Source organism: Mercurialis annua, linkage group LG3, assembly GCF_937616625.2.
Source record: "Mercurialis annua linkage group LG3, ddMerAnnu1.2, whole genome shotgun sequence".
In the NCBI taxonomy this organism is placed as follows: Eukaryota; Viridiplantae; Streptophyta; class Magnoliopsida; order Malpighiales; family Euphorbiaceae; genus Mercurialis; species Mercurialis annua.
In genome coordinates, this window is record NC_065572.1 from 14257321 (window position 1) to 14274061 (window position 16741).

The following is a 16741-nucleotide window of genomic DNA, read 5'->3' on the forward strand; positions in this document are numbered from 1 at the left end:
AGATATTCACGGATCATAAAAGTTTGAGGTATATCTCAACGTGAATTAAATCTCAGACAGATGAGGTGGCTAGAGTTGCTTAAGGATTATGATTGCACTATACAGTATCATCCGGATAAAGCCAATGTGGTGGCTGATGCGTTAAGTTGGAAGTCTGCAGGAAGTTTTGCACACGTTACAACAGAGTGGCAAAGGCCATTGATCAAAGAGATCTATATGATGTTCAGTCAGAACATCAGATTTGAAATTTCTTATCTTGGAAGCTTGATAGCTCAATTAAGTGTGCGACCAACTCTAATCGACAGGATTAGGGAACTACAAGGTGAAGATCCTCAACTAAAGCGTGTAATGGATGAGGTAGAGAAAGGAAAGTGTCAAGACTTCAGTGTTGTTAACGAAACACTGAAGTATGGTACCAGATTGTGTGTACCAAATGTTGAAAATCTAAGGCAAAAGATCATGGAGGAGACCCATGGATCAACTTATAGTATTCATCCGGGTTCTACCAAGATGTATAGAGATATTAAGGAGATGTACTGGTAGAACGGAATGAAGCGAGATATTACGGAATTTGTAGCAAGATGTCCAGTGTGTCAGCAAGTTAAGCTTGAACACCAAAGGCCATATGGATTTTTAAAACCCCTACCCATACCAGAGTGGAAGTGGGAGAGGATTACAATGGACTTTGTGGTTGGATTGCCTAAGACGCAGAAAGGTTTTGATTCTATATGGGTTATAGTGGATCGTCTGACGAAGTCGGCCCACTTTATACCTATTAAGATATCATATACTGCGGCAAAATTGGCACAAGTATATATTGACAAGATAGTCAGTTTACATGGAATTCCTGTGTCAATAGTTTCAGATAGAGGTTCAGTGTTTACCTCTAGATTTTGGGGAAGTTTGCAAGAAGCGATGGGAACGCGGCTAGATTTTAGTACCGCATTTCATCCGCAAACTGATGGACAGTCTGAAAGGACTATTCAGACTTTGGAAGATATGCTTCGACTGTGTGTACTGGATTTTGGAGGTAGCTGGGACGTGTATTTGCCATTAGTAAAGTTCTCATACAACAACAGCTATCATTCCAGTATCGAAATGGCTCCATATGAGGCATTATATGGTCGTAAGTGTCGATCTCCTATCTGTTGGGAGGAAGTAGGAGAAAGAAAATTGACAGGAGCAGAGATTATCCAAATTACCTCAGAAAAGGTACCATTAATTAAGCAGCGGTTGGGAACTGCTTTTAGTCGCCAGAAACATTATGCGGATCCAAAGAGAAAAGAGATAGAGTTTCATGTTGGTGACTATGTCTTTCTAAAAGTATCACCAATGAAGGGTGTTATTCGTTTTGGAAAGAGAGGCAAGTTATCTCCAAGATATGTGGGACCATACGAAATTATAGAACGCATCGGAGCAGTAGCATATAAATTAGATCTGCCGCCAGAAATGTCACAAGTTCATCCGGTGTTTCACATATCGATGCTGCGAAAATATATCGCAGATCCTTCTCATGTGATTCAACCACAAGCTGTGGAGGTTAACGAGGAACTTTCTTACGAGGAACAGCCTGTTGAGATAGTAGATACTCAACTGCGAAAACTTCGTACTAAGGAGATTCCTATGGTTAAAGTGCTATCGAGAAATCATTCTGTGGAGGAGTGTACGTGGGAGACGGAGGCGGATATGCGTCAGCGATATCCTTACCTATTTTTACAAGGTACGTAGTTCTTATTAAAATTCGAGGACGAATTTTAATAAGGTGGGGAGAATGTAATACCCCCTAAAATTAAAGGATTAAATTATTCCACTTAAGGAATAATTTATAGGACTGGGAGAACGTAAATTAAATTTAAGGATAAATTTAATTTATAGTATCTCCGGAAATATAAAATAGTTATAGAAGTTAAAATATAAAACTTGAATATTTATATTTTAACTAACGAGAATTAAGAAATGCTTATAAATTGAAATAGAATAATTTATAAGTCCCGTGTGAATATTTTTGGAGTCAATATTCACGAAATGTTTTTAGAAAGTTACCCCTAAAATTTTATAGAATTTGGAGATAGAAATTTTATTAAGTAGGTCTAATTTAGCCCTAATAAATCTTTAATGATTTATTAAAGATAAAATATAAGTCCCGCGAGAATAAAAAATTACGTTTTTATTCTAATTACAAATTATGGAATTCGTGGTTAAAATTTCATAAAATTTGGAATTCGATGTTCGTTTTAGTTATGGACAAGTATTTAAGAATTTGGGTTAAAGTAACGCGTGAATACCTAGGGACTAGTTTGACATTTTGCCAAACTATATATATCAATATGAATTCAAATGAATTCATTAGCTACAGAAAACCTAAAACTTAGGTTTAGGTGCAGAGAGAACGGCGACGACTTCGAGCGACGGTAGGTTCGACGGTTTCGATCCAATTTCTCGTTTCTAACTCAAATTTCTTCAGTAATCCATTAATAATCGAAGTTATAACCGTTATTTTGAATTTGGATATATAGAAAATGGATTATATTCGAATATATAACGGTTACCGTATCGAATCGAACGTATACATAATGATTTTACGTTCCGATAGTGAAAATGGATAGATTGGTATTTGTATATGCGTTTTGGATCGAAAAAGGGGTATAGCTCGACAGAAATTGGCCCGGGAACGGAGTTCCCGTGGCTGTGCGGCACAGCCACTGTCCGTCGCACAGTGACTGTGCGGACGCACAGCTAGGCTGTGCGGGCGCACAGGGACACTGTGCGGGCGCACAGGGTGTCGCGCCAGCGCGCGTTTCCGACGTGCTTCCGCACGTCGAGTTCCGAACCGACGAGTTTTGAACAATTTTGAACGGTACGTTCAATAAGGACTAAAAAGAACTTGAACGTTTAAGGAAGTTCGATTAATTAAAACTTAGAGACGTTTGAATTAGATTCTCCATTAATCAAAGTGATTAATAGTTAGAGGACTATGAGTTGAGATTAAGATTGAATATAGACTAGATATGTTATATATCTAGTAATGTTAGTATAGTCTATTCTTTAGAGTTAGAATTCATATTGCAATTGTGTTTAATAATTGTTTTCTAACTAGATCCGACGAGCAAGCAAGTTACCGGACCAGGAGAGTAGAGGGTGACCAAGAACTGTTTTGTGGATAACGGTTTTGTGAGTTCGCATATTTACTTTTGAATATTGATGCCAAAATATTTATAACTAAAAATGTGTTTGAAATTGCATTGCATAGAGTCGATTTGAAACCAATATATAGATCCACTGGAATGTGCTATCTATTGGGCAACAATAGAATTGTGTGATCACCAGTATTAATAAAACATTGCATTGCATACTAGTTGGGTTCTTTGGCCAGATGCTTGCAAAGCAGCCTAGACCTAACAGGTTATCCTGGGGAGCCAGTAATTCAATTTACGGCCCAGCAAACCTTATACAGAGATAAGATGATTGTGATAACGTGAGTTCACATTTCATCCTGTGTTAAACAAGAGAGCACGAACTGTGACATTAATCACAGTTAACCAAATGGGGTTTCTCCTAGGGTTTCATTTGGATCGGTTATTTGGCTGAACAAAGTGTGTTTACATGCGATTTCTGCTTTTATTAATATTCTTGAGTAACTATGTGAATTCACTCATATTTGACCCCCGTTGATTTCCCTTTTCACAGGTAAATGATATTTTGACGTGACAAGACTTCCAATTCTTTCTCTGGAAGTAGTAACTAAATAAAGGTCACTTTAGAGCTGCAGGAAAAGTTCTAGCTCCGAACAGTAGTTCAATTGTAAATGCTTAAACTCTGATACAAAACTACTGTCAGTGTCATTTTGGGACAAAAAGCATTTTTGATACAAAAAAGGGCTTTTGCCAGTTATTTATCAGAAACCTGGTTTTGATAAAAGCTTTATGATTAATTAATTGGCATGCTTAAACCAGTTACTTGATGTGATAACTGGTTTGCACCGCTGGCATTGTTTTCGGACAGGGTTGTGTCAAGGTGTGTGCAGTGTACACGTATTACCCTGAGTCCAGAAATGCAATTGCATGGTTTTGATTACACGTTTATCTGAAGGTTTTCAAATACTTGCGAAAAGAGATTGAGACCTTTTATGTTTTCAAAACGCGAAATGTTTTTACTATTTTTCCTAGGCTTGCTACGGGTTTCGGAAAAAACATTCTCATTCCCTAGCGCCGGTCTCGACACGAATTTCTAGGCGGAAATCGGGTCGTGACAACAAAATCAATGTTGAACCCGAATCAGAAATCAGATCTTTTTCTTTATTGTTCCACAGAAAACACAACAGTTTAATCAACCCCATTAATCTCTCAAATTAACCCAAATCCTTCAAGAAAATAGCTTTTAAAAGCACAATTTTCACATAAACAACAATTTTTTATATCAAAACTAACCAAATTAGTGGGTCATAAATAAGAATTCATACTAAATGATGAATACCGGATCCTATCTTAACTACAATAGAGTTGAATCGCATGAAATCAATTTTCAGATGATATCGGACTCCCGCCTGAAGGGCCAAACTCGAAACAGGTCGCCGAATCCATAGGATCCGCCACGACCTATCCGACAGAAATAAATGTCCAATCCCCGAGGACCCGGACAAAGCGAGTCGACCCTAGGATTCAGACAGATTACTAGATCTACTGAATATTCTCGAGTATCTTACCTATTTGGATACAAACTCCAACTCAGGAAGATAAACTCTAACTTAGGAAGACTAGACTATTTATGAAAACGTTGCTAAATAGGATTCATGTCTAAATAAGGAAGATTACTGCTAATCAGGGTCAAACCCTACAAAGTAGGATTCACTTTCCTACTACAACTCTACTAGGTATGCAATCATCTACTATAAAAGGAGAATGAGGTATGTCTAAAAACACAATTACATTCATATACTCAAAACGTTGCTCAAAGCTCAATACTGACTTTAGCATCGGAGAGTTAATCGGAGAACGACCGTCCGATTAGCTTCTACCTTGTTTTGCAGGTTAATCCACCTAATCAGAAGACAAACTCCATCAATTGGCGCCGTATGTGGGAAAAGCTTAACCAACTTCAAATCGAAGGAGCTTTTCTGAACTCAAAACAAATATTATTGAAGAAGATGACTTGTGACGAAATGAACCTGAAAGACAAACAACCAATGGACCCTAAAAATACACCGGAGATCATTAATGTTACTGAAGACGGGATGCATAGCTCTATTGGGAAGAGTAACGCCGTAGGGACCTCCTTCTCTACTCCCCAGTACCAGAAAAACCCGATGAGGGGAAGCAATCCGATTGCCTTCAATTTAGGAACTAATGAAGAACAAACGCCAGGCATGGCAGCACAAGACCTCTACAACGAGATTCTGAAAAAAGTGATAGAATCTGTCCAAGCGAACTTGGACAGATTGTCCACGGAAGCCAAAAGGACTAACGAGAACCATGACGAAACAATAAAGATCCTAAGGGAAAACTTCAGCCTAAATTCTACTAGACGAAGGAGGAGAACAGAAAACATAGAGCTAGACCGTCAAGGGCCAACCAGAGGAAGGAACGAAGGCAGAAACGAAGGGAGAAACGAAGAGGAAGAAAGCCCAGAGAACCATGAATATAGAAGAGATGATTCTGAAGAAGAAAACCCGAGAGAAGCGCTCAGAAACGGCGTGAACCAGGACGACGCCCGAAGCGGGCTCAATTCTAAAAGAGAGGAGCGAAGGGAGAAGGAAAAGGAGGATGCGCCACCTAAGAGCAAAAAACATGACACAGACGCAGGAAAAGCACAGTCAAAGAAAAACACCAGGAAGGGGAGGACGAATCCTCGGAATCACCCCAGAAAAGTAAAGCTACATACGTCGTTGAGGAGGACCTGGAAGAAAAGATTGCCAAGGCATTAAAACAGCCTAAATCTGAAGAGCTTGACATAGATGACCTCAGGTTGAAGGGTTCACCCCCTTTCAGCCGAGATAATGGAGGAGACAATCCCATATAACATGAAATTGCCCACCTTGCCAACTGTTAAGCGTATCGGACGCGATCCTGTGTCGAGTATTCCCAACCACTATCACAGGAACCGCCCAGAGATGGTACAACAAGCTCAAACCTGGGTCGATCAAGAGCTTCGCCTCACTATCGACGAAATTTCTAAACAGGTACCTCATTAACATACCAGCAAAAACGACCACCAGCATCCTGAGGTCGTGTATTCATGAGGAAGGAGAAACACTAAGAAGCTACATCGAGCGATTCAACAAGAATGCTATGAAGATAGACAACTTGAACGTCGACATGGCGAATGAAGCATTACGATAGGGAACGTGATTCAGCAAATTGATGGATAAATGGTTAGTTAACAAACCCACCACTTTCTCAAACCAGATGGGCATAGCCCAAAAATATTTCGAGCTGGACGAAGGCTGCAGGGCCATTCGCAGAAAAGAGGCAAAGGGGAAAGAATCAAAAGAAAAATCCAATGAGAAGTCGAAATTAAGATCGGAATATAGGCGAGGGAGACCTGAAGAGAGCAGGCGATTCGCCCCTCAGGAAAGATACGAACCGAGATACGACCACCGAGATGATGATCGAAACTATACACCACTGAACACCAGCCGAACTAATGTTCTCATGTGGATCAAAGAAAATGTCAAGAACGTGGTATGGCTGCCTAAGATGAAAGCTGAAATCAAAGACACAAGGAAATACTGCAAGTTTCATGAGGACTATGGGCACGAGACAGATGGGTGCCGAGACCTTAAAGTGGAAATCAAGAGAATGATAGATGCAGGCGAGTTGAGGAAGTTCATAGCTCACAAAACAACTTAAATCTGAAGAGCTTGACAGAGATGACAAAGGAAAGGAAAAGGAAGAAGAGAGGCCATCCAAAATTCTGGGAACCATACACATGATCAATGTAGGATGGCACAAGAGTTCGACTATCAGAAGAAAACAAAGAAGAGAAGCGATGAGAGAAACCCACATGCCACCAGCAATCTTTGACGTTGAGGATTACGAGCATGTGAAAGCGCCCCATAATGATGCTTTGGTGGTAACAACCATCATCGAAAACTGGAACATGGAGCGGATCCTTATTGATGAAGGAAGCGATGTAAATCTAATGACGAATGCTGCATATAAGATGCTGGGAGGAACCGCAGCAAGGCTGCGCCGAGTACTTATCCCGCTATCTGGACTCGGAGGTCCCCCAATCAACACACTAGGTGTTGTCACTTTGGAAGTCATAATCGGCCCGAGAAGGGGGATCAACAAGAAGGTCATGTCCCTATTCAACGTAGTGGATATAGAATGATCCTTCGCCATTTTCTCGAGCAGGTCATGAGCTATGTCTTGAGGATCCAACCCATTTACATCGGATAAATCAATTTTTGGGTTCTGCTCCAAGAGCTTCCTCCCAATGGCGATACGATACTCGCTAATTAAAGCGGAATAAAAAGCTTCCGTGTTGAGCAGACGAATATGAAGCTTCTCCACTTCAGCCCTCAGCTTATTCCGCTCTTCACCAACATACGTATTCACCCTAATGAGCTCCTCAATCTCCCGACTCAAATAATCAGTTTTTTTCTCGATCACTGTGACCTAACGATTATTAATAGCATATTGAGCTTTCAACTGCAGGAGAAGAGAATCATGCTCTTCCAGCGAAGCCTTCGATTTTGTCCTCTCGGAATCGGGCGTCGCCAGAAGAGAGACGAGACGTTCAACATCCTCCTCGGCACATTGCCGGCGATCATTTAAAACCAGCACGGCTTGAAGGACCTAACATGAAAAATAAAAAGATAAATGAGTTATCAAAGAGAAATCGACAAAAATAAAAAGGTGGAAAATAAAAAACCAACTCACCGAAAAGCTATGGAAGCAAGCGATGTCCGAAAGCTCCTGACCAGGCTTAGAGGCAAACCAAGTAATGTCATCAGGAATTGCCAAACTCCTGATGTACTCAGCCAGAACCCGAGGGTTCAGGAGACTGGCCGGGTCATGGCCCTCAACCCACTCCGCCAACTTCGGAGCGGATGACGAACTACCGCGAAGGATTTCCCTTGAAGGGGACTCCTCATCAACCCAACGCCTCTTCCAAGATGGCGAATCAATGGGACCTTGACACGGGGAAGCTTCTTCGGAGTCTAAGACAATTGCCTTGTCTAGATCTAATACCTCAACCTCTTCCGAAAGAATCACCGAAGCTAGGGGGAATGGGAATGGCAACCTCATCATTAGCGGGCTCATCAACCGCATCACCTTCCGCCACGGCGATTATTCCATCGCCGGCTAATAAAATTGCCCCAGCAGGAACCAAGGCGACTTGAGCTTCATCTTCAGGAATCGTCTCAGCAGCAACATCTACGTCAGGACCGCCCATTGGAACGTCCAAATCTACTTTAAAACTGGAAAGCCGATCACCAGATGAAGAAGACATCCTATAAAAGAAAAGAAAAATAACAAAGTTAGAAATAAATACCTTTAAGAAATGCAAAATGAAGATCCGCCAAGCCACGCGAAGGATCCTCTAAAGGAAGCCATCGACACCGAATGTGACTATTAACTAAAACATCTAAAATTGGACGCTGAAAAATACTATGAAATGACAAATCAAAAGTAAGATCGATTCAGATAAACTTAAAGGAGGAGGATAGTTCGAAAGACGTTAAATAGAAAAACCATCAGGAAAATGAAGAAAAGCAAAATTATGGGCAACTATGAAAAAGCGCTTTCGCCAACCATTGTCCGAACAGGACAAATAAATGGACGAACGACCCTTACGACTGACTGCAAAAATAAAACAAGCGCACTTCTTTAACTCTACGAAATAGTAAAAAACGTTAAGGGAATGGGATTGACCCTGAAGCCTACATGCTTCGACAAAGGCAAGGAGGACCCTAATGGTCCCATGATGAAGCTGTCCTACAGAAATCTTTAAGTCCCTACATAACTCTATCAAGAAGGGATCTAAGGGGAACCGAAGACCAGCAACAAGCAGCTCCTAAAAAATGATGGCCCTACAAGGCGAACCGAGAGACCCGAAAGCAGGTTTCCCGTACTCAGTAAGTTTTACTCTATATTTAGAAGGAAAATTGTATCAATAATAAATGTCGCCGACCTCATCTTCGCTAAGGCAGGAATCTGTAAGAGCCATTGAAGCATATGCCGCCTTTGCCCTACTAGTCGACATTCTAGACAGGAACAGGAACTATACGAAAATTGACAAAGAACAAGATCAAATAGAGGAAATGATCAAGAACACCAAGAACACTAAAGTAAAGTTTACCCAGAATATCAAAAACAACAAAAAACCAAAACATACAGATTATGAAAGAGCAAAGGAGTTGTTTTAAACCTCTAATTCAACCACAAGTACCTGGGAACTCAACTTGAAGAATGAAGAATCGAAATAAAGAAATTACAGAAAAAACGAGAAGGATTTTAGAGGAAAAGAGGAATGCTTTCAAAATGTTAAAAAAAATGGAAGATGAAATATGAACAGTTTAAATACAAGGAGCAAGACATGTACAGACACTTATCTTAAAATTAAGTTACAACAAAGAATCAGCAAACGGCACGTGGAGGAGAGAAGAAATACAAATCTTGCTGGAGAAGTAAATCGACTCGCTCGAATATAAAACGACTCCGCTCCAAAAGAGCTAAAATTTACTAAGGCGTAATTACCTAGACTTCAGCTCACTTGCGGGGGGCTAATGATGGATATCGAATCCTATCTTAACTACAATAGAGCCGAGTCGCAGGAGATCCATTCTCAGACGATATGAGAATCCCACCCGAAAGGCCAAAAACAAAACAGGTGGCCGAATCCATAGGATCCGCCATGACCTATCCGACAGTAATAAATGCCAAATTCCCGAGGACCCGGACAAAGCGCGTCGACCTTGAGATTCGGACAAATTACCAGATCTACTAAATATTCTCGAGTATCTTACCTATTTGGATACAAACTCCAACTCAGGAAGATAAACTCTAACTTAGGAAGACGAGACTATTTAGGAAGACGTTCCTAAATAGGTCTAATATCTGAATAAGGAAGATTACTCCTAATTAGGGTCAAACCCTACAAAGTAGGATTCACTTTCCTATTACAACTCTACTAGGTATGGAATCATCTACTATAAAAGGAGCATGAGGTATGCCTAAACACACAATTACATTCATATACTCAAAACGCTGCTCAAAGCTCAATACTGACTTTAGCATCGGAGAGTTAATCGGATAACCACCGTCCGGTTAGCTTCTTTTCTGTTTTGCAGGTTAATCCACCGGACCAGAAGGCACTCCATCACTAAAAACAACCATCAAATTAAAATAAAAAAGAATCAAAACTTTTAATAATCTTCTGTTTTATAACTTTTTCAAGAAAATCCATTTTTATCTTTTCAATAAATTATCCAAAAAAACCTGCAAATTCTCCTGATCTCAAGGGATCATTATGTCTCGCTGGAAAATCGAAACGTTTCGCCGATTCAAAAATAATAATCAAAATTCATAACCCACCCGTGTATTTTATTAAAATTAAACAACATAAATTAAAATTAATATAAAAAGATGAACTATTTTTCTTTGATTTCCATTTTCTCTCACTGAAAATTCTTAGAGCTCTCTATTTCTCTCTCTACTGTTGAAAACTGACTCACAGAAGCGATGTCGTAAGTGTTGATTAATCTAAAGGGTGTTAAATATACAAGTGTGTGCAATTAATCTAGTAGCTAAACCCCGGTAACCTACATTTGAATATACTGACCTTATTCGCCACGTATGCCACATAGAGGCACATTCTCCACATCATGAGTTCAATTTATTATTTAATTTCTTTTTAGTCTGGAAGATTAGTGGTTGTCTGAAAATTGGATTTAGGAGTGGTTCGACCTTATGCATTTATGTTAGTTTAGAAAAAGTTGAGCCATAAAGTTTGACCCTGTTCTTGAAATCAGTTTGGTTCGCATCCCTAGTTGAGTAATTATTACTTTTTGAATTGAGCATGATACTATGCTGCAAACCTTCTTCTGAGGTCTCAAAATTTAGTTATAGTGATTCAAGATTGTACAATTTAAAAATAGTATTCTAAGAATATAGAGCATGTGTGCCTCATATATGTTGCTCCTTTCCTAAAGGATTTAGTATTTTATCATTCGAAGAGTTAAATTTACTTTGTCAAAAATAAAGTCATTATCTGCTTATGGTTTTTATGTCTCTTTTAAATCTATTGCAAAGTAAATTCATAATAGGGGGATGCAACAGTATAAGAGAAATTCTATAATGACCTATATAGAATACGGGATGCAATAGATGTAAGAGATATTCTATAATGACTTAGATATAAGAGAAATTCTATAATGGCTCCCTATACTATATAAGATAAAGAATTTCTATGAAATAGAATAATCAGATATGTACAAGTCATTATCTATTCAAAAATAAAGTCATCCTCTCAAGTATATGTTAGCGCAGAGCGACACGAGGGTCCGGATCGTATATTTAAATTCAAAATTGGAATGCCAACAATCCGGATCCAGAAATTGATCATATCAATAACAAATGTATCGTCGTATCATCTAATAATTAAAGCACGCATCTAGAAATCGTAAGAAAAATACCTATGTCGATTCTCTAACGATTCTTGTAGTCCCGATAGTACGGCGACCTCAAGCTCGTCCACACGAGTATTCGTCCGATTGAATCCTCGCCTTGAAGTAATCCGCAAGAGTTCCTCTTGCTGAGCAACCCTAAGCTCAAACTCTCGCAGCGATTACATCTTTGCTCGAATGAATGAAAAACTTTCGCCAAGCTTTTCTATGATTGATGACTACTTGAACTCTTTCAAATATGCTCTCTTAAGTGTGGTGTCTTTAGAATGAGCAAAGGAAACCTCTATTTATAGGCAAGAGTTTGTAGGAAATTCTAACACCTCACATGCTAGGTGTCACACACCAAGCAAAGGTGTAGCCACCATTCAACACCTCACATGCTAGGTGTCACACACCAAGCATAGGTGTTGCAACCATCTAACACATCACATGCTAGGTGTCACACATCAAGCATAGGTGTTGCCACCTTCTGACACGTCGGATGCTAGGTGTCACACAAAGAATCATCATGACATCATCGTGACATCATCACATGACATCATCGTGACATCATCACATGACATCATCATATTAACTTGGATAAAATACAATTAGGTGCCTACTAATTTATAACTCTTACAAATTAGTCCCTAATTTATACTTGTTTTTCATCATAGATTAATTTCCGAGATATGCTAGTATCTATATGAAATCGATCTCTTGTAAACTCAATCGGTTGCACACCCTATTGTGTATGACTAACTAGGTCCACATCTATATGGCAACGAGAGTCATAAGAAACTACTTTCTTATATTAAATAATTAAATCCCATTAATTATTAATTCTCGTAGATCGTGAGTGACGTCTAGCAACATATCATGACCCCCAAATAGATATGAATGTTTCGATGCATTCTTTATGAACCAATGTTCATAATTACCGTACACTCAAAATTCCCTTCATCTAAGATTCCGATCTCGACTAGTGTCACAGTTAAGTCAAACACTATTTGTCTTGATCATATGACTTCGTCTCATTTCTTATTCTTGATAAATATGACTTCCACTAGAAACAACTTTCTAAGTAAGTCATATACACCTGCACAGGTTTTATCATCCATCGAGAACAATTTGAGATAGCATAGAATCTTTTCTCCGTTCATCCGGAGCGATAAATCCTCTCTTGGTTAAACCCCTATCTCCATATACAACTAAATAGAGCCAACATATCCCGCGACCCTTGCTCATGAAAGATCTAGGGATAAGGAGTATCAAACTTTAATCACCTATATACAAGATAATGTCACCGTAAGTCAAAGGATATATATACAATTATCAAATAGATGACATGAAATTGACTTTGATGAAATACCATGTATAAGTCATCTAGCGTCACTTGTTCGACTCACTCAAACCCTTTGAGTGTCCATATGTTTATTCTGATCTCCATCAAGTAGTATGAGACTCACTGCTTTCTATAATTAGTAACTCTTTACTAATCAGGAGAATAAACAGAGGTGACGATCTTTCCGAGATAATGCGATGCCCTTATTTGTAGGACCCCATCGATCGTGAACGGTTATTTAGACCACTTGTATAATAGAATTTGTCACTCATATTCTTAACACCTTAAGAATGGATTCTATCACAATGTGATACGGACAATACGTAATAAATAAACACTTAGTTGATGAGACACTTAGTTTAAATAAAACATATATATCATTGCCATTGGGATTTGTTTATACAAGCATACAGACAAAATGGCCCTAGGGCACATACTACTAACAATAGAAACCATCATCATGATTTTGGAATTCTATTTTCCTCAAGGCTCAACTCCAATGCTTTTTTTTTGCCAGCTTTCACAAAAATTCATAAATTTTCTTGGTTTAATCATCAAATTTTAATTGGTAATTTCTCTAATTCAATAAATATTCAAGAATTAAAAGTTGACCTGATGTATCATTAACTGAGATGTTCTTGCATGTTTCTTTAATTGATTTTGATTCATTAATTGATTTTACATCTTATTATGTTGGTTTTTTAATGGGAGTATTGATTTGTTTTGTTACTGTACTAATAAAGGAGATGTTTCTCTGTTTCTTGAATTCAAATCATTTATTCCTCGCGCTTTATGAGTATTGGGGGGTTTTTTTAATTCTTAAGATGTCATAGCAATTAGAATGCATAAATATACTGACCTTATTCGCCACGTATGCCATATAGGAGGCACATTCTGCACATCATGAGTTCGATTTCTTGATTAATTTCTTTATAGTCTGGAAGATTAGTGGTGGACTGAAAATTGAATTTAGGAGTGGTTTGATCTCATGCATATATGTTATTTTAGAAAAAGTTGAGCCATAAAGTTCGACCATGTTCTTGAAATCAGTTTGTTTTGCATCCCTAGTTGAGTAATTATTACTTTTTGAATTGTGCATGATACTATGCTGCAAACCATCTTTTGAGGTCTCAAAATTTAGGTATAGTGATTTAAGACTGTACAACTTAAAAATAGTATTCTAAGGATATGGAGCATGTATGCCTCCTATATGTTGCTCCTTTCTTAAAGGGTTTAATACTTTATCATTCATAGAGTTAAATTTACTTTGTAAAAAATAAAGTCATTATATGCTTATGGTTTTTATGTCTCTATTAAATTTATTGCAAACTAAATTAAGAATAGGGGGATGCAACAACATATGACAAATTCTATAATAATATATACATAATAGGGGATGCAAAAGGTGTAAGAGATATTCTATAATGACTTATATATAAGAGAAATTTTGTTATAGCCCCCTATTCTATATAAGATAAAGAATTTCTATGAAATAGAATAATCAATATGTACAAGTCATTATTTATTCAAAAATAAAGTCCTCCTCTCAAGTAGAAACCATTATCATGATTTTCGAATTCTATTTTCTTCAAGGCTCAACTCCAATGTTATTTTTTTGTTTTTTGTTTTGTCAATTTCCACAAAAATTCATAAATTCTCTTGGTTTAATCATCAAATTTCAATTGGTAATTTCTCTAATTAAATAATTGTTCAAGAAATCAAAGTTGACCTGATGTATCGTTAACTGAGATGTTCTTGCATGTTTCTTTAATTGATTTTGATTCTTTAATTGATTTTACATTTTATTATGTTGGTTTCTTTAATGGGTGTATTGACTTTTTTGTTTTTTTTTGTTATTGTACTAATAAATGAGATGTTTCTCTGTTTCTTGAATTCAAATCATTTGTTCCTCGCATTTTATCAATATTTGGGGTTTTTTTAATTCTTAAGATGTCCTAGCAATTGGAATTTATCAATATACTAACCTTATTCGCTACGTATGCCATATAGGAGGCACATTCTCTCACATCTTGAGTTCAATTTCTTGATTAATTTTTTTAGTGTTGAAGATTAGTGGTGGACTGAAAATTGGATTTAGGAGTGGTTTGACCTTATGTATATATGTTGTTTTAGAAAACGTTGAGACATAAAGTTTGACCTTGTTCTTGAAATCAGTTTGGTTCGCATCCCTAGTTGAGTAATTATTACATTTTGAATTGTGCATGATACTATCCTGCAAACCTTCTTTTGAGGTCTCAAAATTTAGTTATAGTGATTTATGATTGTACAACTTAAAAATAGTATTCTAAGGATATGGAGCATGTGTGCCTCCTATATGTTGCTCCTTTCCCAAAGGATTTAATACTTTATAATTCATAGAGTTAAATTTACTTTGTCAAAAATAAAATAATTATATGCTTACGGTTTCTATGTCTCTTTTAAATCTATTGCAAACTAAATTTAGAATAAGGGGATGCATCCGTATATGAGAAATTCTATAATGACATACATAATAGGGGATGCAATAGACGTAAGAATATTCTATAATGACTTATATATAAGAGAAATTCTGTAATGGCCCCCTATTCTATATAAGATAAAAAAAATCTCTGAAATTGAATAATCAGATATGTACAACTCATTATTTATTCAAAAATAAAGTCATCATCTCAAGTAGAAACCATCATTATAATTGTCGAATTCTATTTTCCTCAATGCTTTTGTTTTTTTATTTGCCAATTTCGACAAAAATTCATAAATTTTCTTGGTTTAATCATCAAATTTCAATTGGCAATTTCTCAAATTCAATAATTGTTCAAGAATTCAAAGTTGACCTGATATATCGTTAACTGAGATGTTCTTGCATGTTTCTTTAATTGATTTTAATTTTTTAATTGATTTTACGTCTTATTCTGTTGGTTTCTTTAATGGGTGTATTGATTTTATTGTTTATGTTTGTTATTGTACTAATAAATGAGATGTTTCTCTGTTTCTTGAATTCAAATCATCTGTTCCTCACGCTTTTTCAATATTTGGTGGTTTTTTTAATTCTTAAGATGTCATAGCAATTGGAATGTATTAATATACTGACCTTATTCGCCACGTATGCCATATAGGAGGCATATTCTCCACATCATGAGGTCAATTTCTTGATTAATTTTTTTTTAGTCTGGAAGATAAGTGGTGGACTGAAAAATGAATTTAGGAGTGATTTGACCTTATCCATTTATGTTGGTTTAGAAAAAGTTGAGCCATAAAGTGTGACCCTGTTCTTGACATCAGTATGGTTCGCATCCCTAGTTGAGTAATTATTACTTTTTGAATTGTGCATGATACTATGCTGCAAACCTTTTTTTGAGGTCTCAAAATTTAGTTATAGTGATTCAAGATTGTACAACTTAAAAATAGTATCTATGGATATGGAGCATGCGTGCCTCCTATATGGTGCTCCTTTCACAAAGGGATTAATACTTTATCATTTATAGAGTTAAATTTACTTTGTCAAAAATAAAGTCATTATCTACTTACGGTTTCTATGTCTCTTTTAAATCTATTGGAAAGTAAATTCAGAATAGGGGGATGCAACAGTATAAGAGAAATTCTATAATGACTTATATCGAATAGGGGATGCAATAGATGTAAGAGATATTCTATAATGACTTAGATATAAGAGAAATTCTATAATGGCCCCCTATTCTATATAAGATAAAGAATTTTTTTGAAATAGAATAATCAGATATGTACAAGTCATTATCTATTCAAAAATAAAGTCATCCTCTCAAGTAGAA

General features: G+C 37.1%; 2 protein-coding genes across 2 annotated transcripts; both read left to right on the plus strand.

Annotated features, from left to right (window-relative positions):
* Positions 1-549: 549 nt before the first annotated feature.
* LOC126672329 (uncharacterized) lies at positions 550-2740 on the plus strand. The gene is made up of 5 exons (XM_050366275.1): positions 550-690; positions 781-968; positions 1080-1147; positions 1325-1720; positions 2607-2740. The coding sequence occupies exons 1-5, from the start codon at positions 550-552 to the stop codon at positions 2738-2740; spliced, it is 927 nt and encodes a 308-aa protein (XP_050222232.1).
* Positions 2741-5992: 3252 nt separating this feature from the next.
* Positions 5993-7329, plus strand: LOC126672330 (uncharacterized). The gene is made up of 3 exons (XM_050366276.1): positions 5993-6175; positions 6402-6807; positions 6854-7329. Exons 1-3 carry the CDS (start codon positions 5993-5995, stop codon positions 7327-7329), a joined length of 1065 nt encoding a protein of 354 aa, XP_050222233.1.
* The last annotated feature ends 9412 nt before the right edge of the window (positions 7330-16741 follow it).

Bases quoted from the DNA above. Each gene is read 5' to 3' on its own strand.
- LOC126672330 (XM_050366276.1), top strand. From the start codon at position 5,993: ATGGAGGAGACAATCCCATATAACATGAAATTGCCCACCTTGCCAACT. The intron at 6,176-6,401 runs GTACCTCATTAA...TTCTCAAACCAG, and splicing joins TCGACGAAATTTCTAAACAG to ATGGGCATAGCCCAAAAATA. The intron at 6,808-6,853 runs GCGAGTTGAGGA...TTAAATCTGAAG, and splicing joins CAAGAGAATGATAGATGCAG to AGCTTGACAGAGATGACAAA.
- LOC126672329 (XM_050366275.1), top strand. From the start codon at position 550: ATGAAGCGAGATATTACGGAATTTGTAGCAAGATGTCCAGTGTGTCAG. The intron at 691-780 runs GTTGGATTGCCT...ATACCTATTAAG, and splicing joins GGATTACAATGGACTTTGTG to ATATCATATACTGCGGCAAA. The intron at 969-1,079 runs GTCTGAAAGGAC...ATACAACAACAG, and splicing joins CATCCGCAAACTGATGGACA to CTATCATTCCAGTATCGAAA.